This window comes from Lynx canadensis, chromosome D3 (genome assembly GCF_007474595.2).
Source record: "Lynx canadensis isolate LIC74 chromosome D3, mLynCan4.pri.v2, whole genome shotgun sequence".
In the NCBI taxonomy this organism is placed as follows: domain Eukaryota; kingdom Metazoa; phylum Chordata; class Mammalia; order Carnivora; family Felidae; genus Lynx; species Lynx canadensis.
This window is the reverse complement of record NC_044314.2, coordinates 51,086,416-51,110,990: the sequence shown is the minus strand read 5'-3', so window position 1 is coordinate 51,110,990 and position 24,575 is coordinate 51,086,416. Positions and strand designations below refer to the sequence as shown.

The window sequence follows — 24,575 nt, the reverse complement described above, 5'->3', positions numbered from 1 at the left end:
ATGGGTCCTTTCCTCATTTTTGGAAAGTACAGTGGTTTCAGTCACTCACATTATGTCAAGTGTCCTCGTTCCCATAGTAAATGTTGATCATGGACCTCTCAGCACAAATCACTGAGGTAGGTGCCATGTGGGCATGAAAGGATGAGTTTCATTCTTGCCTTCAAGGAGCTCATTCTCTAGGTGGGAAAACTGACACATACACTAACACCCCCATGCCTCCAGACTGTGAGTTTTGGCCAAGTTGTGAATCTGTCTTAAATCATCTCTACCTAGTACATGTCTAGCACAGTGCCTGGAATATTTAAGAGCACAGGAAATATTTCATAACTGACTGACTGGCTGAATGAACGAATGAATACTCATGAATAATTACTAATTATTATTAGTATTACTAATGAATACTCATTAATAATTACTAATACTTTTCTCTTCCTCATAAATACCAGCTTCTTTTAACGTTTATTTATTTTTGAGACAGGGAGAGACAGAGCATGAACGGGGGAGGGTCAGAGAGAGAGGGAGACACAGAATCTGAAACAGGCTCCAGGCTCTGAGCCGTCAGCACCAAGCCCGACGTGGGGCTCGAACTCACGGACTGCGAGATCATGACCTGAGCCAAAGTCGGACGCTTAACTGACTGAGTCACCCAGGCGCCCCAATACCAGCTTCTTTTAGGTGGCACCAAGTAAACCATTGAACAAATACCTTTTAGGGAGAAAATGTAGGGTCTGTAAATAAGGCTACATCAACCTGACCTTCTATAGTCTTAGGTTTTTCATATTGTCTTTATTTTTTTTAATATTTTAATTTTTTTTTTAGAGGGAGAGAGAGGGACAGAGTGTAAGTGGGGGAGGGGCAGAGAGACAGGGAGACACAGAATCCAAAGCAGGCTTCAGGCTCTGAACTGTCAGCACAGAGCCTGATGCGGGGCTTGAACCCATGAACTGTGAGATCATGACCTGAGCCAAAGTCTCATGCTTAACCAACTGAGCCACTCAGGTGTCCCTCATATTATCTTTAAATAGGAAAGGAGTCATAACAAATGATTTAGATGTTACTAATGTTTTCAGTTAGTAACATGAAAAATCAGAGGCAAACTTAATTCAACAATCCAGGATTGTCTAGAAGAGATATGGTGCATATATAAAGCAGAATTCTATGTCGCTATCACAAATCCTGTTATAGAAATGTATTTGTGGGCATGGAAAACATTTTTGATATAGCACTAACTGAAAAAAAAAATAGACCAAAACATAGGCCCCCAAATAGCCTTAGTGTCACTTGATGTCACCACAATTGTAGATCTCCAGGGAGGCGTCTGCAGGTGGCCCACTGGGCCTAATTCCAAGGACTGCTGGTTCTGACTTGTATTTTTCATGTAATTACTGTTGTTGCTCCTACTTTAGCATGTACCTTCTATCCTGAATTTCAGAACGAGATTGATGATACAGTAGATAAGGCCTTAAATCCAGAGCATTATACTGAAGAGAAGACTTTGGGTAAAAGTGTCCAGATTGGCCATGGTGTTTACATGTTGAGCCAAAAAGCACCATCTGAGCAAATAGACTTTTCTGGAATCATTTTATAGTGCTAATCTCATACTTAAGAGCTTGTCACTGCAACTAGATCATTTCTGTTAACACAATTATAAATTTGTGTACAAAATTGGCCTTAAAATGCAAGCATGAGAGGGCATATGAAGACAATATGGCAAGCACATGGCCTAAGGGTCCAGAGTTCAAACCCTGCCTCTGCCATTTAATAGCCAGGTGATCCAGTAAAGGATACTTGCTCTTTCAGCCTTGTTTTATGTGTAAATAATAACGAGGGTTATAAAGAGCCTCTTGGTCTAACACCTAGGCTAAGACCCATGTGGGAAAGTGCTTTGTAAAGTGCAGAACTTTATAAATGTCGAAGGTTTGGCTGTAATCAGATGATGCTGAAAATGTCTGGGTGTTGGGAGACTTGGATTTTAATCCTTGCTCTAGGTATATAGCAACTGGAGGCACTCCCATAAGCTGCTCCAGCCTGCAGGCTTGCAGTCCAATGCGGAGTTTGCCTACATGCTTGCTAATGGTACTTCCGACATGCAAATTCTATTATGTTAGAAAATAACCTTTGTGTTTCACTCTCATTTTTAAATGAGAGAATGGGTCTTAAGTATGAGTTTATGGGCTGTATGTGAGAGAGAGTCTGTAAGTAGGGGAGGGGTGTTGGAGAGTGTGAGGGAGAAGGAGGGGAGGGTTGGGAGGACGAGGAGAGGAAACTGGAAAGGGGAAAAGTGATAAGATAATACAACCAAGCGTCACAAATTGGAAAAACAGACCACCCAGACTTGAAGGCCCCTGATTACCTGTTCAGAGGAAACAGGAACCCCACTTATGGGGCGGATGTTGATGCCTTGACAAGCCCTGCTCTGGCTGTGGGTGAATCCATCAGACTTACCCCCTTCCACCCGCAGCTCTGCCAAGAGTTGCCTTTGCCACACCAAGTGTTCCCCAGATCTGCTTTTGGTGTGGTATTTTGCTTCCTCAACTTGTTTCTCTGAGAAAAACTTTTATCTATTTTAGATACAGTGGCTCTGATGAACAAAGAACCACTTGGGAATAATTACAGACAAATCCACATTGAACTGTGGATAATTTTCTACTGAAATAGATGTCTTTCTACTGTTCCCAATTAAGATTCTGTCTTCTGGGATTCAGCTTCAAAAGTTGCATATTCTCCTTGTGAATGCCAGAAAGGTCATGTTTACAATTAGTATCTGGACAACAAAAAGCCCAATTGCATTTAGCTGGGTCCTCCCAAGAAAGACAGCAGGCCCTCAGAGACTGTGCAGTTTGGTTAGGGAGGTTCAGACAGACCTGTGCATTCAGGCAAAGGCAATTCTTTTTGGCCAGAATTAGCAATTATTCTGGAAGGTTAATGCAGTCTGTAACTTTACTTTATCCTGCCTTTCTAGACACACATTCTGAGAAAGAAAGTGCCAAAGTTAAATTCACAAAACATGTCACTGTATAAGGTTTCAAGATATAATATGGAGACAGCTGGAGATCCTGGAAGGATCACAGAATATGAGTGCTAGAGTTGACTCACTTTACAAGCAAGGATTCAGAGATCCAGAGCGATTGAGTGATTTGCCTAAAACCCTCAGCTTGCTCAAGATGGAGTCATCAAGAGTTGTGACTCAGGCCATTCTTTTTCTTTCTTTCTTTCTTTCTTTCTTTCTTTCTTTCTTTCTTTCTTTCTTTCTTTCTCTTCCTTTTTCCATATCACAGGGCCTGTTGAGTTAAAAAGAATTCTGAGCCTGAAATATGCCATTTCAGAGGTAGTGTTATAGAATGACATCATCAGTCAACTTGACTGGTGTCTATATAAACTTTCATTGTGAAGTTTGAAGAACCAAGTGCAAAAAGAGATCATCTTGGAGCACCTGGATGGCTCAGTTGGTTGAGTGTCTCTTGATTTTGGCTCAGGTCATGATCCCAGGGATGAGAGATCGAGCCGTGCATCAGGCTCTGCACTGAGCATGGAGCCTGCTTAAGATTCTCTCTCTCTCAGGGCGCCTGGGTGGCTCAGTCAGTTGAGCGTCCGACTTCGGCTCAGGTCATGATCTCGCACTTTGTGAGTTCGAGCCCCACATCAGGCTCTGTGCTGACAGCTCAGAGCCTGGAGCTTGCTTCAGATTCTGTGTCTCCCTCTCTCTCTGACCCTCCCCTGCTCATGCTCTGTCTCTCTCTCTGTCAAAAATAAATAAACACTAAAAAAAATTTTTAAAAAAGATTCTTCTTCTTCTTCTTCTTCTTCTTCTTCCTCCTCCTCCTCCTCCTCCTCCTCCTCTTCCTCCTCCTCCTCCTCCTCCCTGCACACATTTTCTTTCTCTCTTTTTTAAAAAAAGAGATAATCTAAAAGATACCTGTTTCAAGATAGTAGAACATCTAAGAATGGGCTGGTTATAACTTCCCTCTGTAAGGACATCTGTTGAAGAGTGAAAAATTGAGTGACTAAGAGCATGAACTCTGGAGTGAGATCAGACTTGGAGTCAGTTCTGACCCTGTCTCATTCTACCTTTGAGCAAGTTACCTAATCCCTCAAGCCTCAGTGCCTACATCTGTACAATGAGGAGACTCATAGTCTCTACCTCTTATGGCTGTTGTGAAGATTGGATGGAATGAAATACACATAAAATGCTTAGCACAGTGCCTGATACATTACACATGCCTAATAGACATTCACTATCACTATAATTCTAGCTATTGATTTATATGGTGACCAAATTCTTTCATTCATTTCTCAAATGTTTTTTGAGCTTCTCTTCATGAGGCACAGAGGATAAAAGAGTACACATGATGCAGTGTTTTATTTAAAAATAGAAACAGATTGGGACACCTGGGTGGCTCAGTTGGTTGAGCATGGACTCTTATTTTGGCTCAGCTCATGGTCCCAGGGTCATGGGATCAAGTCCTGCGTTGGGCTCTGTGCTGAGCTTGGAGCCTGCTTGGGGTTTTCTCTCTCTCTCTCTCTCTCTCTCTTTCTCTTGCTCTCTCTCGCTCTCTCCCTCTGCCCCTCTCCCCTGCTCATGCTCTCTCTCTCTCTCTAAAAATAACAAATAAAAAAATATATATATAAAAGATTGTCTTAAGGCAGTGAAAGGGCTAAGTTGGACCCCCAAGGAGGGGTACTTGGCTGTTCTGGGAGGGTTGAAGGATATCTTTTCTGGAGAAGGTGAGGTCTGAATAAGTAGAGGTTAGCTACTTAAAGGTGGTGGGAAGTGAGTGGGGTAGAAAATGGTGAGAAGGTGTCAGGGCTAGAGGGTGATAGATAAGTGTGAAAGACAGAAAACTGGGGGTAACTACTGAGTCCCACCTTGCCTATTGATGGTTCTTTTAATATATATTTTGAAAAATTAGTTTCAATGAATTATGTTTCATAGTTTTAGTAAATGTATAGATTAAAGGAAGTTGCCATGTTAAAATATATCCTATAGGTGACGTGTTCCTATCTTTGGATTGACCATTCAAGAATCAACCACACAGAACTGTAATTTGGTTCATTTTAACCATCAAACAGCTACACCAAGAAAAAGAAGTATTCACCAAAAAGAGAGGGGGGGAGGGAGGGAGGAAAGGAGAGAGAGAGACAGAGACAGAGACAGAGAGAGATGGAGGGGCAGAGAAAGGTGAAAGGGAGGGGGAGGGGGGGGAGGGGGGGGAGGGGAAGGGGGGGGAGGGGAGGGAGGGGAGGGGAGGGGAGGGGAGGAGAGGCGAGGAGAGGAGAGGAGAGGAGAGGAGAGGAGAGGAAAGGAAAGCTGTTTATTTGAAGTGAAGAGTTTGTCACTTCAGTTTGTCACTGTTTTCCTTATCTGCATTATTTGCTCCGAACAGTTTTAAATATTTAGGATGGAGTTCATTTTAGTTTTGTAATAAACTTTGCATTGTTGGTAATCACATTCTTTTTAATGCTATTGTTAGTGGAAATGTGACTGCTTTATAGGTTTCTGATTCTCATGGGACACTTCTGAACTCCCCAGGGAGACTGTCACCCTCCTTCCTTCACTCCTCAGTATTGCTTACAAATCTCCCTGTAGCATGGACTACATTGAGACTGTTCCATCTGTCTTCACACCTGACAGTCAAATCCCCCAGATGCTTTGTAGGTACTCTCAGCATCTAGATCATTGTCAGTCACAAGATGGACAGTCAAGAAAAATGTGCTAGTATGTTGAATAAATGACTAACTCCTGACAATGAGTGGCTATTATCTGAGGAAACTTACTCCACTATGAATTTTGTCTAGCAGACTATGTTATCTCTAGCTTGATCTAAGACCAATGAATAAAATAATGACATCATTTGAAGTTATGCTTAGACATACCTTTTATCTGATAATCAAGATTTCATCCTGTTGAACCAAAGCCAAATATTTAATAAACATGATCACTCATCATCTCTCTCCTTTATCCAATTATAGTTCAAGTATTGAAATTTCTTAAATCCAAAAAGTCAGTATCAGTATTTCCAGTCTTGCATTTGGTACTTTTCACAATATGATGCATGTTTTGTCTCTTTGGTATGTGGTGGCTCCAACTATGAAGATTTCTATTGCCAAGGGTGCTCCAAATTCAACATCTGAGCAACAAGGCAAGACATATGTTCCTAACTACTGTGTTATCCTGCCTCCCAAAACACTCTGTACTTTTCCTATCACAGCACTTCTAGTGAACATTAATAGATTGCTTGCCCAGCACCCATCCCCTCTTTCCTTCACAACAACTTTCTTTTTTTTTTAATGTTTATTTATTTTTGAGAGAGAGAGAGAGAGAGAGAGAGCGAACATGGTGGGGGAAAGGCAGCGATAGAGGGAGACACAGAATCTGAAGCAGGCTCCAGGCTCTCAGCTGTTAGCACAGAGCCCGACATGGGGCTCGAATCTGCTGACCATGAGATCATGACCTGAGCCAAAGTCAGACACTTAACTGAGCCACCCAGGAGCCCCAACAATTTCTATTTCAGTTTCCATCCCTGGTCCCTGGGGTGAACCACATGATGCAGGCTAACCCAATCAACACATCCCTTCCAGTTGCTCACAGTGATTGGTTCAGGGCAGACACAGATGCTAGGCTGCTCCAATAAGAAGAAATCTTGAGACTTTTGCTCAAATGCAGAGAATGCTGGGACACAGATTCCCTGTTCCCCACCATAGTGAATGATATACGTAGCTTCCAGCTTCAGGAGTTGCTTGAAGCCATCTTGGAATCATAAGAGTTCTGATGATAAAGGAGCCCATATCATGGAGGCAATGCTGAGAAATAAAGAGAAAGGAGTGTTAGGTCTGGCCACATGCTTTGAACTGCCTAGATCAAGCTTTGCTGAAGCCAGCCTACCTCTGAAGACACAGGCACATATAAATTTTCTTTGTGGTTACCCAGTTACAGTAGGGTTATGTTACTTGCCCTGGAAAGCTGTTTAACTCATCAGCACTACACATCATATTTTTCTTGCTTATTTAATCGCTTCTTTCCCCCAACAAATGCTAAGATCCTTGAGGATAGAGACTACTCTATCTTGTCACTATTGTGTTCCCAGTGCTCAATTCCTAACAGACGCTGCATGAATGTTTCCTGAATGAATGAAATGAATGAATGGCAAATTTTCGTCATGTGTGACCTGAACCAAACTTTCAGTTGCTTGAGATTTTCAACAAGGACCTGAAAAGTTCTGAGCAGCCAAGCCAGGCAGAAATTGAAATGAAATTTCTGATTTCCAATATGGCTCAGTTGTACCACATTAGCTAAGGTCTCCACTGAATATATTTTTAAATCCTTAAAACAAGAACACAAAATCCAAACAACTGCAAATAAGAGATTCCCACTGAAATAAAACAGTAAACAAGTACTTTAAATAAAAACATAAATACTACATTAAAGACTCAAATGTAACTGTGTGCAATATATACTTGGAGTAGAATACCTTTTACTTGACAGTCTTCCTTTACGTTTTTAGTCTAAAACAATAACATCAAAAAAAACCACCCCAAAACCGAGAGTAAACTAGAAACATTTATTAAAACAACCATCAATTTCACTGCCATCATCTTTTGAGGCCTGAAACATCAAAGATTTACTGATGCTATCTATAAAAATTTTCATGTGAGTTATACTTAAAATGTACATTTGAGGCACCCCAATGGCAGTGTGATGAGCCTTGGAGAACTCTTGGAGGCCATGCAGTCTATTTCTTCACCTACTAATGAGAAAACCAAGACCTAGTGAGAAAAAGGCTCACCTGTGTTTAATACTAAGGCTTCAGCAGGCGTTCATTGGGTGCATGCTCCGTATTGAAAAAGAAAATGCTCTTACAAAGGTTAAAGCCTAGATGGGAAAACAAGTGTATGCAAGCACACACTAGTTGGTGTGATAGGTTCTCTAATGGAGGTGTAATATCAGGTTCTTCAAATGTGCAAAAGGTCAGTTAACTCTGGGGGTGAGGGGATTGTGGAAGTTGTTTTCAGAGCAAGAGGTTCTTGGGTCTCGAGGATTCCCCAGATGAGGTGTGGAGAGGGAAGAGAAGAGGAGTGGTAGATGTAGGGCTTGGGCTGGTGGTTCAGGAAAAGGAATTTCTGTTATCACAAAGGTCATGAAAAGAAACATCGAGCCAGAAACAGGGTGCCTGAGTCAAGGAATTGTCGATACATTAGTAGCGGGAACTGAGGCTCAGAGGGAATCAGACCTGTGGGATCAGGCCTATGTTTCACTAAGGAGTCTGGACTTTATTCTCAAGCTGAGAACTCTCAGGCTATGGAGTAATAGAATAAGGTGTGCATTTTAGTGATCTGACTTCACAGATGGGACTGAGGGTTGGCATGGGGGAGGAGTTGATAGACTGGAAGCAGATGCAGAAGGTGGGAAGAAAAGAATGAATGAGGATTTTGACTTGAGCAAATGGAGAGATAGTGTAACATTAACCAGAAGTGGGAATACAGAAGTAGTGGTTTTGTGGGAAAGTGGTGAATGGAATCTGTTTTGAGTGGAAGAGGTATAAGTGCTTGGTGAGCATGTAGGTAGAAATGTCCAGGAAAATTGTAGTCAAGATAGCATTGTGAGTTCATGTTTCAAAGCACCCTTTCCCCACTTCAAACACAGAGCAGTGTGACACTTAAAAAGACATTGGTATCTCAAAAGTAAGATAAATACCACATTGGACTAGGTTTAGAAGAGAAATACATACAAAATGATAAGCAGGACTGAAGCTGTGGCCGCTGAGCTCAGGGTCTGGAAGCAGGTAGAGGTGGAGTTTATGTCTTGTGGGGTAAAAGAACTTAGGCAAGATAGAAGAAGTGAGCCAGGCTCAGCCCTAGAAACCAGGGGCTGGTTTTAACTCCTGCATGAATGGAAACTAAGAATAGATCCAACTACCTTGCCACTTGAGCCATCTGATATGAGTTTTATACCTAGAGAGACAGGAAGATGCAAATGCAGCTTACAACCAGTACCTGGGCCAAGCCACCCTCTGACTAAATGACCAGATATAGGCTCATCGGTATGACTGGCTTTGGCCATATTTGAAGTAACTTGAGGTATACCTGTGCTGGTGGACTTGCCCTCCTGCTCTCTGATGATCTATTATGAGAGAAACATGAACCAGGTACCTGCTGTCCCTCAGCCAAGGCCCCTGAACGGGAAATGTGAAGCCAACCACATGCCTTAGGTAGCATTTGGTCTCAGAGGGATAAGAGACACACAAACCAGACCTGAAATCAACCTGGAACCTGGAGACCAGAAGCTGGATCCTAGAACCTAGAGTCCAGCCAAGCCCAGTCAGGTGGCAGCCTGCTTGAGAATAGATGGCTGTTTTTAAGCTACTGAGTTTTGCTGTACAGCAAAAGTTTTGCTGTGGTGATAATTGCTAACACATTATACTTTATTGTATTCCTTTTCCCTAAGTGTTTTGAGAATTTGCATTTACAGGCTTACTTTGAATGGGAGGGTTTTGGTTTATTTTCATCTTTCTTCTCTGTGCTTATCACTACCTGTGTAATACATTTCAGAAGCCTCCATGCAAGCTCCCTGGGCCCTATGTCCAAAGTCAAGTCTCACCGACTCTTCAGGTCCTGGGCTGGGGCATGTAGTTGGCTTTACATTTACCATTTGGGCACCCAGGCTGAGAGACAGCAGATACTGGGTCATGTTCTTCTCATAACAGATCATCAGAGAGCAGGAGGGCAAGCCCAAGAGCATAGGTACATTTCAGGTTACTTCAAATATGGCCAAAGTGGACAAGCCCAAAGTCAAGAGGCAGGGAGTATACTCCACCCACCAAGATGCCATAGTAAAGGTGTGAACATATCATTCTATTCCAGATGTTTTTTAAAAAAATCATACAAGTGACTGCAATGAATTTCATGCCAGTAAATTTGGAACACTACATGAAAGAGAAAGGTTTTGAAATATCTAGTAAGCAATTGGACATTTGTGGACAATGTCCACAAAAACTCAGAGGAGTCCAGGCAGGGAACAGAGGTCATCAGAAACAAACAGTTGTTGAAGGCTTGAAGGCAGAACAGATGCTAAGATCTTTAGGACCATCCTTATTTTGAAGCAAGGTAGATAAGGAAAAGCCACATCGAAGATCACAAGAGTGACAGAGTTAGTAGGAGAATCAGAGACATGTTGACAGCTATCAGAGGGAAGAGAAAGGTTCAAGAAGTTGGGTGTCAACAGAAGAGAAGTTAAATGAATTAAGAATGGAGTGCAAAGTGTCCACTGGAGTTGGCAGTTTGAACGGCTTGAATGACCTTTGTTACAGCAGGACCAGCGCCACCGTGTGGCAGGAGACATGTGGGCAATGTTGGAACATTTAAAGAGGGAACAGTTCCTGGAAGTGGACACTGCAAAATGTAGATGACTTCAGGAGCTTGGCTCTGATGAGAAGAAGAGTTTAGGAAGTAAAGGAAGAATCTATAGAGAGAAAGAGAGATACAGAGAGAGAGAGAAATAATAGATGAGGGAGGGTGGGACATGAGAGCAGGGAGAGGTGGGGTTTGAGAACACAGCTGGGTGGAGAGCCGCTCCTGCATGGCAGATGAGATGCCTCTGCCTGTGATAATTAGGGGAAGTGGTGAGGCCAGGTGCTAGGCAAGATAAGTTCTAAAGTGGTAGGTGTAGGGGAGGGCATGGGAACTTGAGGGGATTCCTGCCAGATAACCTCCGATTTTCTGTAGAGGAGGAGATGAGTTCATTATCTGCAGAGAATAAGAGAGTGGGTGTCAAGCAGGGTCCTGGGGAAAGTCAGGAGAAGCTGCTAGGAAAATGGGGGAAATGGACTGCCCAGAGCACGCGCAAGGACACTTGAGAGAGTAGTGAGACCACAGCAGAATTAGCTATGATCTGTGCTGGTACCAGGACCCTAGGGTCTAACTTGTGGGCATTTTCCTTATAGCACATTAAACTCTAGGATTCTAAAGGGGGCCTGCGTGGCTAACTCAGTTAAGTGTCAGACTCTTGATTTCGGTTCAGGTCATGATCTCACGGTTCGTGAGTTCAAGCCCTGCGTCCAGCTCAAGCAGTGCGGAACCTGCTTGGAATTCTCTCTCTCTCCTTCTCTCTCTGCTCTTCCCATGCACTCTGTCTCAAAATAAATAAATAAAATAAACTTTAAAATAAATAAATAATAATAAAATAATAATAATCCCTAGGATTCTAGGGATCTTATAAAAATTTATAAAGATTTCATTAGCTGTACCTTCTCCATAGACAATATTAAATAAAAGGTAAGAATTATCTTTAAGCTACCCACATTCCTATGTTCCTGCAGCATTGTAGATTTAGTCACAAAATTCCTATTCTCTCTTCCCAGTCTTAAGTTTTTCATTCAGCTTAACTGAAGTTATTGGAAAATCATATTCAATTTGAGATGGGTTTATTTTGAATACATTCAATAGGAATCTTAATGGAACATTATTCTTGATTGTCTTGGACTTAGAAAAGTTGTGGAACACTTCTGGGATTTAGTTTCTACTATATGGATACTAAATATTTCAATTGTATGTGATTGAAAATCCACAACTTTTACAATCTATAGAGCAAATCAGCTTAATGGGCAATGTGAGAATTCACTAGAAGCATAGGAGCAATCAACAATGAACACTTTTTCCAATTCAGCGAAAAGTCTTTGCAAATAAAAGATCTTATTAAATTGTTTGCACTTTGGTGCTATTTGTTTATTTTTATTTTATTATTTTTAATTATTTTTAAAAAAATTTTCTCCCAGCCCCTACCTGACCTGGTGCTCTTTATTTTTAAGTAAATCTTTTAGAATATTGATATGCACTATTCTTATGTGCTGAGAAAGCACATTCTAGGTAAAGAAAAATTTAACCTCAATGTATAATGTGTTGCTTCAATGAAGATATAAATAACTAAAGTGGAAAGAATTATTGGATCTTAATCTTGAATAAAAAATGTAGTGTAAAATGTAGTGTGGTCAAAAACTCCAATGGAAATGGCTAGTTATTTATATGAAGGAGTAAAATTTTGCCAATCGCGAAAGACTATAATATCAACAGATAATACCACGTAGGAATAAGACCACACTGTGAAGCCTTACCAATCTTGATATGCTTATTTAGAATTTGTAACAATTTTGACAAAAGCTTAGAGCAAGTTTACCTTTTCACCATTATTAATCAAATTATAGTATAAACAATATTCACAAAGTTAATGTTTAAATTACTTTAGAGAACAGATTATGTTCAAATATCTTGAACGGACTGTATTTAGTAACAATGTACATATGAATTATAAACAATTTAATCTATCCCTGAAGGTAGTTCTCTTTAGGCTTTCTACTATTTTTGTACTTGTTTGCTTTTAAAAATAAAACTCTCTTTAAAGATACTCTATCATTCAGCTTTAAAATTAATTTTACTAGGTTTTTCCCTACCCAGCCAAATTGTTATTTCACATGAAATAATTGAACAAGATTATTTTACCTTTGTTCAATTTGGTCTTCTGTTTTACCTTAAAAAAGCAAAATAGAAGATAATAAATAAGTTCATTAATTATGAGAAAATTACTACAATTTAGTGAGTTCCTCCTAAGTAATAGGTAATATGTGTAGTATTTAAACCATTATCTTTAATTCCTCACAAAATATTGCAAGAAAGATATTGTCCTGGGGTGCCTGGGTGGCTCAGTCGGTTAAGCGGCCGACTTCAGCTCAGGTCATGATCTCATGATTGGTGGGTTTGAGCCCCACGTCAGGCTCTGTGCTGACAGCTCAGAACCTGGAGCCTGCTTCAGATTCTGTCTCCCTCTCTCTCTGCCCCTCCCCTGCTCTTGCTCTGTCCTGTCTCTCTCTCTCAAAAATAAATAAACATTAGAACAAAAATTTTTTAAAAAATGTAGCCCTCACTTTTTATAGGAAGAAAATTGATATTCAAATTAAGTGATTTCCCTAAAGCCTCAAGTATTTTCTGAATCCGATAAATAAGATACAGTACTGTGTATCAAGGGCTAAATAAGCCCTCATAGAAAGCACTCAATAAATGTCAGCTATGGCTACTGTTATTACTCTAAAGAAGGGGTTTACTTTAAAGTTCAGTGAAAGTTGATGGACAGATAAATTAGTCTAGCTTTTGCATCTGTTTCAAATGCATTTGAATACTCATTCATTTATTCATTCAACAAACATTTACTGAATGTTTACGATGCACTGAGAATATCACTGTGGATACACAAAGATGTACCTCTGAGGTAATCCAGTAGTTTTTTTTAAGTTTATTTATTTTGAGAGAGAGTGTGTGTGTGTGTGTGTGCAGGGGAGGGGCAGAGAGACAGAGACACAGAATCCTAAGCAGGTTCTGCATAGTACCGTGTGCAGAGCCCAAAGTGGGGCTTGAACCCACAAAAGCATGAGATCATGACCTGAGCCGAAATCAAGACTTGGATGTTTAACTGACTGAGCCACTGAGGCACCCTGAGGAAATCCAGTATTTTAAAAAGCAATCAGCTACAAATGCATGTGTGTGTGCATGTGTGTACATATATATATGTATGTGTATATATATATATATATATATATATATATATATCAGGATATTATATCCTGATCAGATATATATATATATATACAGATATATATACATATATATATGTATGTATGTATTTGTAGCTGATCACTGTGAAAGTTGGAAATTCAGATGCCTTTTGGATATGACAATATATATATATCCAAAAGGTATCTGAATTTCCAACTTTCACATTTTCTGTGTGGTTATTTTGTACTTGAATAGTATTTGTATGTGTTTCATGTTAGAGTTTTTGAGCCAAAAAGGATCTTGGACATGACCTAGCCTAAAATCCTTCACCTTACAGTGAGAATCCTTAGACCCAGAGAAGTCAGAGGCCTGCCCTAAATCAGAGAGGCACCTCTCACAGAACCGGCCTTGGAGTCCAATTTGACTGGTCACCAGATGGTGGTTTTCTCACATCCAACACACTTCATCTCCAGAGCAAATGAGCGACAAAGCCAAATGAAACATGAAGCCAAAGTAAATCCCTCTCATCTATTTCACTGCAATAGATACATATCAAAAGCAAAAGTAAACTCTTAATTTTATTTTACACATGTCAATCTGAAATGTATAGGTGTTAAACATCTGAAGCCTGGTAGGAAAGCAATCACCAATGTTTTGAGAGCTGGAACAGAATTAATGGTCATCCACCTCATAGCTCTCAGGTCATGATGAGGTAATTGCTGCTTACCTCAAGATACACCCTGGTCTCCAAACTGAGACTCAAGAGCCACGTTTCTGTTTTCTTGGCCCCTTGCCTCTTCACTGAACTTAAAAAGAGGCCCCAGTACCATCCCGAGAACCAAAGTGGTTTGTAATGGGCTAGAGGAGCAATTTCAGACTCATCCTTTGAATGGTGAAACATCGAATGGAATAGAATAGAGATTTTGGGGATGAGCAGGGGAAGCAGCTCTCAATCAGAGCCCTTTTCCAAAATGCTGTTTGTTTAAACACTAAAGAAAAAGAACACGAACTGACAAAAACCTAAGTTTTTAAAGACCTGAAAACTACCTCTTCATCCAAAAAACCTTTTCGTGCAGACAGAATGAGACAGAGCACCTCGTGTCCATTACAGCACCCTTAGTTTCTTTATGGGATCTTTACATTTTAGTGGACTTGCTTAACAGCACAATGACTCATCAGTCAAAATAAAGTCTATTCTTTGTCAAGTATGGGAGAAAATATGAAGTGACTCAGAGGACCAACCTGAAGAAGCCAATATTCTCAGAAAACAAGCTTATTCTCCTGAATAAGCAGAGCATGTGTCATCCACAGAGGGCTATGTTAAGGGATGTTCCATACATTCTGCTTTCCCTGCTCTGCATTTTTTGGGGCACTGTCTTCCATTGCTAATCCCCTTTCCATTTATTCGGTCTTTCACTTGATCGTTAATTGCTGGAAGCTGTTGCTACAAAGATGAAGAAGACGTGGTCTTTCTCTTAAGAAGCTCATAGTCTACTGTGATGATCTTCCAAGCTTAGTGAGCACAAAACTCAGCTGGGGAGTGCTAGAAAATGGAAGCACCCCAAACCTCTTCCTGAAAGATTCTGATTCAGGAGTCTGAAGGGAAGCCCAGCCATCTGAACTTTATAAAAACACCCCTGAGTGGTTCTGATATAGGTGGTTCCCAGATGCCATTGTTCAACCTACTGGTCTGGAGGGAGAGAGCATTTTTCATGTTCTTTTGAATCTCAACTAACCTTCAGCGCCCAGCTTTCCATGTTACCTTAGTCAGAAATCATCACCTTATTTCCTTCTGTGGCCTTGTATCTGTATGTCTCATGACACTGGCCATCTCCCACTTTCTGTCTTTACTATGGATCCTTTCTGGAATGTCTTATCTCACCTACCAGACTCCTGGATGAGGGACCATCTGACCCAAATTTGCATTCTCTGCAGCGTGAAGCACAGTGCCAATTATTAGTAATCATGTAAGTCTTGCTTGCTGGATGAAGGGCCCATTTGTAAAAAGTTGTGTCTTTAAAGCGGATGTTGGGGCGCCTGGGTGGCTCAGTAGGTTAAGCGTCCGACTTCGGCTCAGGTCATGATCTCGCGGTCCGTGAGTTCAAGCCCCGCGTCAGGCTCTGTGCTGACCACTCAGAGCCTGGAGCCTGTTTCAGATTCTGTGTCTCCCTCTCTCTCTGACCCTCCCCCGTTCATGCTCTGTCTCTCTCTGTCTCAAAAATAAATAAACGTTAAAAAAATTTTTTAAAATAAAAAAAATAAAGCGGATGTAAATAAATATACTGATACAATGGAGAAAGGAGGATGTTTTCAGATGTGCAATGCTAGCTAGGCTCAGTGCTTCATAGGTGGAGTAAGCACAGGATGTTTGGGGAGACACTGAATAGCTTGGCTAAAACGGAACAAAAGGAGCTGTATAAGGAGAGGAGAAAAATGAGTGGGCAAATGGAAGGTGGTAGTAGCTCTGACAGTTGCTGGAAGGTACTGGCTGCCCACCAGAGAGGAAGTATACAGATGGTCAGAGATCAAGGTATTGGAATGATCCTGCCACAAGCTGACTGCCACTCTCTCCCCTCCAGTGCTCTGTCCTGCCTTGGTCTTCCTACCCTATCAGCTTCTCCTTCACTCAAGGAGCCGATTGGGCTCAGCCTGGGTTCTCCATTTTCATATCATGGCCTGGAAACTCTGTAAAGGTAGTAAGCTGGGGAAACTGTAGAGCTTCCCATCTCTCATCTGTCCTTCCTTGCCTCTCCAGCTGCTGCGTGTTGGAGGCTGGAGTGGAGAAGCAACAGTGGGTGTGGGGAGGCCACCTGCAAGGTCCTTGCAAAATTCCAGTTGGGCTCGAGTGGTCTTTACATGGGAGATGGAAAGAGGTGGAGAAGTGTGAGATATGCGCTTTCATTAGTAGAAAGGAGATAGCTAGCACAAGGTTGTGGGGAGGATTAACTGAGATAATGACTTTCCCAAGTTTATAAGTGTAGTGCGAATGCAGAACACAGGTGCTGCTGCTGGTGGTGAGGAGGCCTCCGTGTGACCTAGAGGCCCTGTAGCCCATTTCCACTGAGGAGTTCAAAGCATCTTCTCCAGTATGATTCAGTCCTTGACAACTACCCTCTTCTTCTTTACCTTTCCCTTTCCTTCCTGAGCCCCAGCTGGGTCCTCAACTTCTCTCACAGATCTTGATCAGAGAAATCTTGGTCAGCTGATGATCTGCATGTGTCCACACCTTCAGCCCCTGAACCCTCCAGAGTGGGACTCAGAGGGGGTGGCAGGCAGGGGATCTGTGGGATGTACCTGGGGGGCTCCTGTGCTGAAAGAGGCAATCTTCCAGGGACCCTCCTTAAAACTGTCCTCTAAAAAATTGCCAGGGCACCTGGGTGACTCAGTCAGTTAAACCTCTGACTCTTGATTTTGGCTCAGGTCATGATCTCACAGTTCATGAGTCTGAGCCCCATGTCAGGATCTGTGCTGACACCCCAGAGCCTGCTTGTGATTTTCTCTCTCTCTGCCCCTCCTCTGCTTGCATGTACGTGCTCTCTCTCAAAAATAAATAAACATTAAAAAAGAAGAAGAAGAAGAAGAATTGCCAAGCCTGCTTCTTCATCAGCAGGTCTGTGAGTCTGGCTCATTATAACTAACATCATAGGTTTGGGGTTTTATGGGATTTTCTTCAATCTCATTTTTTTTTTTTTTTGGTTAGAATTTTTTTGTGGTAAAGTACACATGAAATTTACCATCCTAACCACTTTTAAGTGTGCAGTTCAGTGGCATTAGGTACATTCACATTGTCACCCAACCATTACCACCATCCATCTCCAGAACTCTTCACCCTGCAAACCTGAAACTCTGTAACAATTAAACACTGTGTCCCCATTCTTTCCTCCCCTCAGCCCCTGGCAGCCACCATTCTACTTCCTGTCTTTTATGAATTTGACTATTCTGGGTGACTCATATAAGTGGAATCATACAGTATTTGTCCTTTTGTGACTGGCTTTTTTTCACTTAGCATAATGCCCTCATGTTCATCCGTGCTGTAGCAGGTGTCAGAATTTCCTTCCTTTTTAGGGCCGAGTAATATTCCATTGTTAATATATACCACATTTTATTTATCCATTCATCTATTGATGGCACTTTGATTGCTTCTACCTTGGCGATTGTGAATAAGGCTGCTGTGAACATGGGTGTACAAATATCTATTCGAGTCCCTGTTTCCAATTCTTTGGGGGCATATATCCAGAAGTAGTACTGTTAGATAATATGATAATTCTGTTTCATTGTTTTGAACAAGCACCATGTTGTTTTCCACAGTGGTTGCATCATTTTACATTCTTACCAGCAATGCATAAGGTTCTAATTTCTTCACATCCTTGCCAACACTTGTTGTTTTCTGCTTTTTTAAAAGCATTTTTATTTTTTATAATAGTCATCCTAATGGATAAGAAATGGTATCTCATTGTGGTGTTGATTTGCATTTCCCTAATGATTAAAGATGTTAAACATCTTTCCATATGTTTATTGGCCATTTGTAAATGTTTGGAGAATGTCAGTTTGAGTCCTTTGCCCACTTTTGAACTGGGTTGTTTTTTGTGGCTGTTGAGTTTTAGGCATTGTTTATATATTCTGGATATTAGTCCCTTACAAAATATATGATTTACAAATATTTTCTCTCATTCCATGGGTGGCCTTTTCACACTGTGTCCTTTGATGCACAAGTTTTGAATTTTAATGAAATCCGATTTATCTATGTTTTCTTTTACTGTTTTTGGTGTCATAGCTGTAATTTATGTTTTTAAAATAATTTTTTAACTGAAATATTGGAGCCAGAATCCTCTCCATTTTTCAGCTGGGGAAATTATTACACAAAGAAACTGATGGATTTCCTCTATTCCAACATTGGTTAGTAAGTTCTGGGCTGAGAATCCATAATCTGGGTTTCCTTTGGCCACCCTCACTTGCCCAGCAAGACAAGGCAGGTAACATTGGTGAGACCTGGAGCAAGTCCCCAGGGACCCTAACGTTTAATCAACTCCTGAAGTGAAATAAAAAGTGTTGTTGTTTTTTACCTTTTTCTTTGCTAGTCATGTACAAGTTTCCCCGCTGGTGTTGACAAAAGAAGGACTCTGGAATGGAGAGGCTAAAATATTTTAGAATGTATTCATTTCTGGGCACTACCTTTTTCTAGAGCAGAATTCTCTGTTTAGAATGAATCAGTGGGTTGTTTACACCGCGTTACCAAATCCTCAGGAGAGGAAATCTGAAAAGCTGTAACCACCGCCCAGGCAGAATTGTATTCCTTTTGCTGTGTTACTAAGTGCATGGTGATTTTTCATTCCATCCTTGTTGAAGAAGTCTCTCTGCACCTCCCTCCCCACAGATCCACTCACCACTGAAACTTTTAAAGCAATAAAGCAACGAATGGGTCTGCTTAGGAGGTTCTAAAAGGGGGGGGGGGTGGAACCCACATTGGGACAACATGACGGGCCACAATGGAGGGAACTTACGAAGAAGCCACTCAGTAGCCCAGCGTCCCTCAACCTTATCAATTCAGGGGAGGTGGGTAGAAGGGTGACTTTTCTAAACCAAGGGGAGCGGAGAGGATTTTTTGGTCTGTGTCTTTGTGTTCTTGAAGGTCCAAAGTTGTAATCCTGCTCGGAGTTCTGTAGGGAGAACATCTAATTGTGACTTCGGATTTAGCGACAGCTCTCCCGGGGTGACAGCGCGGTCGCCTGTGCCCGTTCTTCCTTCGGGTGTCCACAAGCGCACCTGGAAACTTGGAACCCCGAAGACGTTCTCATCTCGGTTTGATCTAATCCTGGATGCCCCAGAGACTTTTGGGGAAGGGACATGCTTACTCCGCCACCCCGGTGACACCACCGCTCCCCAACTCTCTCACCCCACTCTCTAGGTAGTTTGGGGGTCTAGAAACAAGCCCAGCAGCGGCACTTTTCGCGCACACCAAGGGTGAGCATTTGACCGACTGGAAGACGCCTTCTTCCGACATCGTTCTGCCGCTGGTGCGACGAGAAAAGGGAGACCCGGGGCGAGACACCGCGCGGGGAAGAGGCCGGGCGAGAAAGCGACTGGGCAGGGGAGAGCACGGGCCGGAGGGCGGGGCGGGCGCGGGAGGGCGCGAGGGGGCGTGGGCGCGGCGGCCCGCGCGCCCCGGCGGGCCAGGGGGAGGGGCGCTGGCGGGAGCGGCGCCTCCCGCCCGGGGTGAGCGGCGCGCGCGGCAGCCCCGCGGCACAGAGCGCCGAGCGGGGAACGCGGGCGGGTGGCGGCGAGGAAGGGCTGGAGCGCAGACGGCCGACGCGCGGCGCGGCTGCCATGGACGCGCAGTGACCCGCTGTTTAGTGCGAACTTCCTCGGCTGCGCGGAGCTCCCTGGCTGGCGGTGCGTCTCCTCGGTCACCATGAAAGGTAGGGCGGCGGCGGGCTGCGCTGGGCTCCCGGCCCGCAGGGCGGGCTTCGGGACACGCGGGAGGGGGCGGAGGTGCAAGCTGCGCGAACTTTCTCCGGGCGGAGGGTCGGAGGAGATGCGGCGCGGGGATCGTGCGTGCACGCGTGGGGCGCTCCTCCGCCCCGCAGTTCCGCACGGCAGGAGACCCAGGGGTTCGGGTTTGGGGGCGTACAAGTATTCCTCTCCCCATCGTGTCTCTCTGCGAAGTAGTTTGAAGCCCTAAGTCGTTGTTTACAGATTCCAGTTCCCAACTTTTTAATTGAAAAAACATGCCGAGGAGAGTGGAGGCATCCTCATTCCTCCCAGTCCGTTTTCCGCTCTGAGGCGCTCCACACTGTGTTTGGGGGTCCTCTCCGCTCGGCTGGTGCAGTTTCCCCATCCGAGAAGTCGACGTGCTGCCAGCCGGGTGTTTCCTTCGGGACTCGGGGATGTTCTCGGTGCGCCCTCCCCACATCTGGCAATGATTAGGTGCCCGCGGAGTTCAGCTGGCTCGGAAAATGCGTTTGGCATCTTTCTCCATCAGACCCACCGATTGGAAAATAACTGCTCTCGGTTCCGCGTCCCTTCCATGTGCCCGCCTGTGCAGTTGGTGTGCCCACGTGTGCTCAGAGGTGACACAAATCATTCCGTTGATCGTCTCCTGGGCGGTGTCCTCTGCAGGCCGGTTTAGGGGAGTGTCAGATGTTATCGTACCTTTAAGCGGAATCACAAGGATGAGGGCTTTGCAGGGCAACTTTCTATTTATTAGAAACAGTGAGATCGGTCAACAGAATTCTGATTTATATGTGGGATAAATAATTGCAACGGGCATCAAAAGGGAATCATTTCGGGATGGCCTGGCGTGGTGTTTACACAAGACTGGAGTTTCTAGTTTTGTGCTAGGATAACACGGGCCGGGCTTGAGTGAGGGGGCTGGGTGCGAAATGCCATGTGACCGCCGTGACCGAATTTCCAGCCACCAGAGACCACGCGATGCGATCGCTTTGACTTGCCAGGGCTGTGGTCCGAGGGAGGTGTCTGGGAAGCCCCACACGCTTGGAAAGTAACTTTTGCCTCTAGCGTTCTCTGGAAGGAAGTTCTCGCTAAAGTATCCGGAGCGATACCGTCCTACCAATTAGCTGTCCTTCCAAGGTGTTAGTTTCCTAGTCAGGAGACTCGAGGAAAGGCAGGGACTGAACTCCAGGTGAAAAGTCACCCTCCCCAGAAGAGAAACGAAAGATATGATACAATTTTCTGGCTAGGGAATTTCAAAACGCAGTGGTGTGTGTTTCTTGTTTTTCCACTCAGTTTGTCTTCTCTCATTTAGATTTTAGGAAACACACTTTCCTTGGCTAGCACTGATTAAAGGATCCTCCCAGAAAGGAAAGAGTTCACATGGCTAAATGTTACTCTGGGGCTCAGTTACCTTCATATGAGCCAGAAGTTAATCTTATTGCTGGTCCCTGAGGCCAGTAGTTTTTGAACTTTTGGGAAGATCAGCTCCCATCTGGGCTCCTGAACCCTGAAAATTTTATGCTTTTTGACTGGGTAAATGACCATTACTGCAACTTGGGTATTTTTAAGTGTTAATTCAAATCTGCCAGGGAAGACACACCTGAAAGTCCTAAATGTACATTTGTGAAGTTTATGCTGCATTCTGGACCAGCTTGCAGACCCCCCTGGAGAAGTCTCATTGCTTACCCTCTGTGATCCAGGCACTGTCTAAAGGCCCCACTTACCTTGTGTCCCAGTGGGGGAGGGGGTATAAGGTACTGGTGAATCCCAGGGTAGACTACTTGCTTTGAAGGCCTCTTTTCAAAGGAAATATTCTGTAAGAGATTTGCTTACCAACTATTGCCATATAACTTACATTCGTTTGTCTGGTTACTGAGGTGGGGAAAGGAGAGGATGGTAATACTTTTTTAGTATGTACTAAGTGCCAACCCCTGTGCTACACCCTCTACAAGCCCTCTATCAATTAATCCTCAATGGTATGAGGTAGGTATTTTAACTCCTACGTTACAGATGTGGAAACTGAGTCTAGAACTTATAAGAACTGGAGTCCAGGAGTGTGGTAAGCACTAAAGACAAGCTCTGCCAATTTCCCTGTGTTCCTTGGAAAGGCCTAGGACACCAGGTATGATAACTTCTGGTATAGACTAGAAGAAGGGTAAGTCTCAGACAACTAAGTAGCCAAGTAACCCACAGTAGGTGCATTAGTCAGGAAGGGGGTGGATCCAAGAAATTGGACACAAGGCTTCTGAAGCCAAGCAGAGAGTGTATTTCTAGCCAAGGAGGAAGGCTGCCTTTACCGAGTGGAATTATTTTGACAATTTGCCATAGGTAACCAATCCAAAGTTTTCCTTGGGTTTGTGATTATGTCTCGTAGTTATTAACTCATTATGCTGAAGAAAGCCAATGTTTCATTAGACTTTAACTTCCCTAAATGATACAGGTCAATGACAAACCTTGCAAATGCTTAAAGTATTAACTTAAAACATTCTTTAGGTAAATAGAAAATTAGTAGACTCCTTAGAAGTTACAGAACTTTTTTTTTTTTTTTTTTTTTTTTTTTTTTGCTAAAGCAAAAATTTAGCTCCTGTATGAGTCCAATGCTTTTATAAGGTACCTATTTGACTTTCTAATTCTGATGTTTCAACCTGGGACATCTATGTAATAAACCTGGCTTTTGGAGTGTAATTCCACATCTGCCATGAGCCACAGTGCCACCTATCTGTTGCATTTAGCAAGTACTTGTCTCTGTTTATTTCCTCGATCTCTGGAATCACAAGTACCAAAATAATGACATCATTATATCTTTTCCAGAAGAAAATTACTTGCCTTGTGCTGCAATACTCGAAGTCTTTCAAACTTATTAAAACATGAAGTTGTTTTAATTTATTTCCAGTTTCATTTTCAATTAGCTGTGCTACACCATAAATCTCGTGGTTTTGGATAAATAGTCACATTCTTTTTGAAGGAATTTGACTCCTCCAGAGTTAGGTGTGTCATTATTAAATCACGTTTCTAGTTCTGAAAGTTGGAAATATTGGTAAGTTTTAATGCAGCAGCACTTGTTGCCTAAGAGATGGCCCAAAACAGCCACTAGCAACTGGGACCACAGTGGTCCAAACCACTGTTCTGATTTAACACAGGAAGGAGGTTGGTGCCATCAAATCATAGTATTCAGCCGCTTATTTTTGTGCGCCTGTATATAAACATTTCTGAAATACTGTTGGCAAGAATACTTAAAAAATGCACTGGTAAGCAATATATGTCTATTGCCAGTTGTTTTTCTGGACTCATGGACTCCTTGCTTTACCACTGTCTCTCTAAGATTTCTTGTCCTTAACTGGGATAAGTAAACAAGCGTGTAAGGGCCAGCTGCATTGAAAGCATCATGTTTTCTGAGGGGAAATGGAAACAAAATGAGGCCTTTTCCCCTTCACTGATTTGGAATTGGGGCTGACCTTCCTCTGGAAGGCAAATTTACAATCTAATTATACTTTTGACTTTTCATTAGTTTGGGGATGCTTAACATTCTTAATCTGAGGTTTAATTATTGCTAAGTATAGATCTTTTCTGTGGTCTCTGCAGTTTCCCAAGATTACTCCTATGTCCCCTCCCCCCTGCTTTTTACCATGCAGTTCATCTACCGATAAGGGTGTGACTGGGACAAGCTGGCAGATGATAGCTTGCAAGCTACAGCATAACCAGGTGTCTAATTTTCTGAATTAATGCTTATTAAAATAGTATTTTAAAACAGTTGATGCAGCTGCTACCAAAGTAAGTTTTCAGATGGGAAAATAGACATTTAAGTTTTGTGATAGAAAAAAAATATATTTTGCCTCAGGTAAACGTGGAATGTGAGTAATCTCTCAGGTGGCAAATCTGACACGTGTCTCCCCATGGTGGGAAGAAGGGGTGGGGTCCTGGGAAAGGAGGCCCAGAGTGGTGGTAGAGCACAGCCTTCTTGCTTGCCGTGTGTACCCATGGTGCTTTGGAGCTTCAGCTGGTGAGTCTGAGTGAAGAGAATCAGGCAGTCAGGGGGAGTGGAGGCTGGACAGCATTCTAGGTCTGGAAGGTAATCATCTGTGAAGAATCTAACCCCACCATGGGGTCAGCTCTACCAGGCTGTTTCTGCCCTTTCCATCTTCTGCCATTCTGAAGGCACCGGCTCACTCCCACTCAGCTTCCAGAGTTCCTGTCAATGGCCTGGAGGAAGGAAACAGGGTCATATGTTGGAAGATAAATGGCAGGGACGAGGTTGATCTGTACCAAGGGGTACGCTTGCTAACAACTTCTTAGGTATGACTGATGGCCACTTAATATGCCCACTTATTATTTTTCTCTTTAATAATAGCTGACACTTATTGAGCACCTGCCCAGCCGAGTGTCCTTATTTTCTCCATTTTGCAGATAGGAAATTTTGGCTCAAAGAGACATAGTTACTTATCTAAGGGCACCTAGCTGGTCAGTGGGAAAACCGGTATTCAAACTCCGACAGTCTGACTCCAGAATGCACATGACACCTCTTGCTTAGACTCCTTCCTAGCCAAACTCTAATATTCCACTCAATCAACCCATCTTTGTTAAGTACCTAC

The 24,575-nt window shown here is 42.9% G+C and overlaps 1 protein-coding gene across 1 annotated transcript in view; it reads left to right on the top strand.

Annotated features, from left to right (window-relative positions):
• Nucleotides 1–19,817: 19,817 nt before the first annotated feature.
• Nucleotides 19,818–24,575, top strand: part of COLEC12 (collectin subfamily member 12) — a 196,858-nt gene continuing 192,100 nt past the window's right edge. The window contains 1 exon segment of the mRNA XM_030336875.1: nucleotides 19,818–19,952. Coding sequence (XP_030192735.1) covers nucleotides 19,946–19,952 — 7 coding nt within the window. The 5' untranslated portion in view covers nucleotides 19,818–19,945.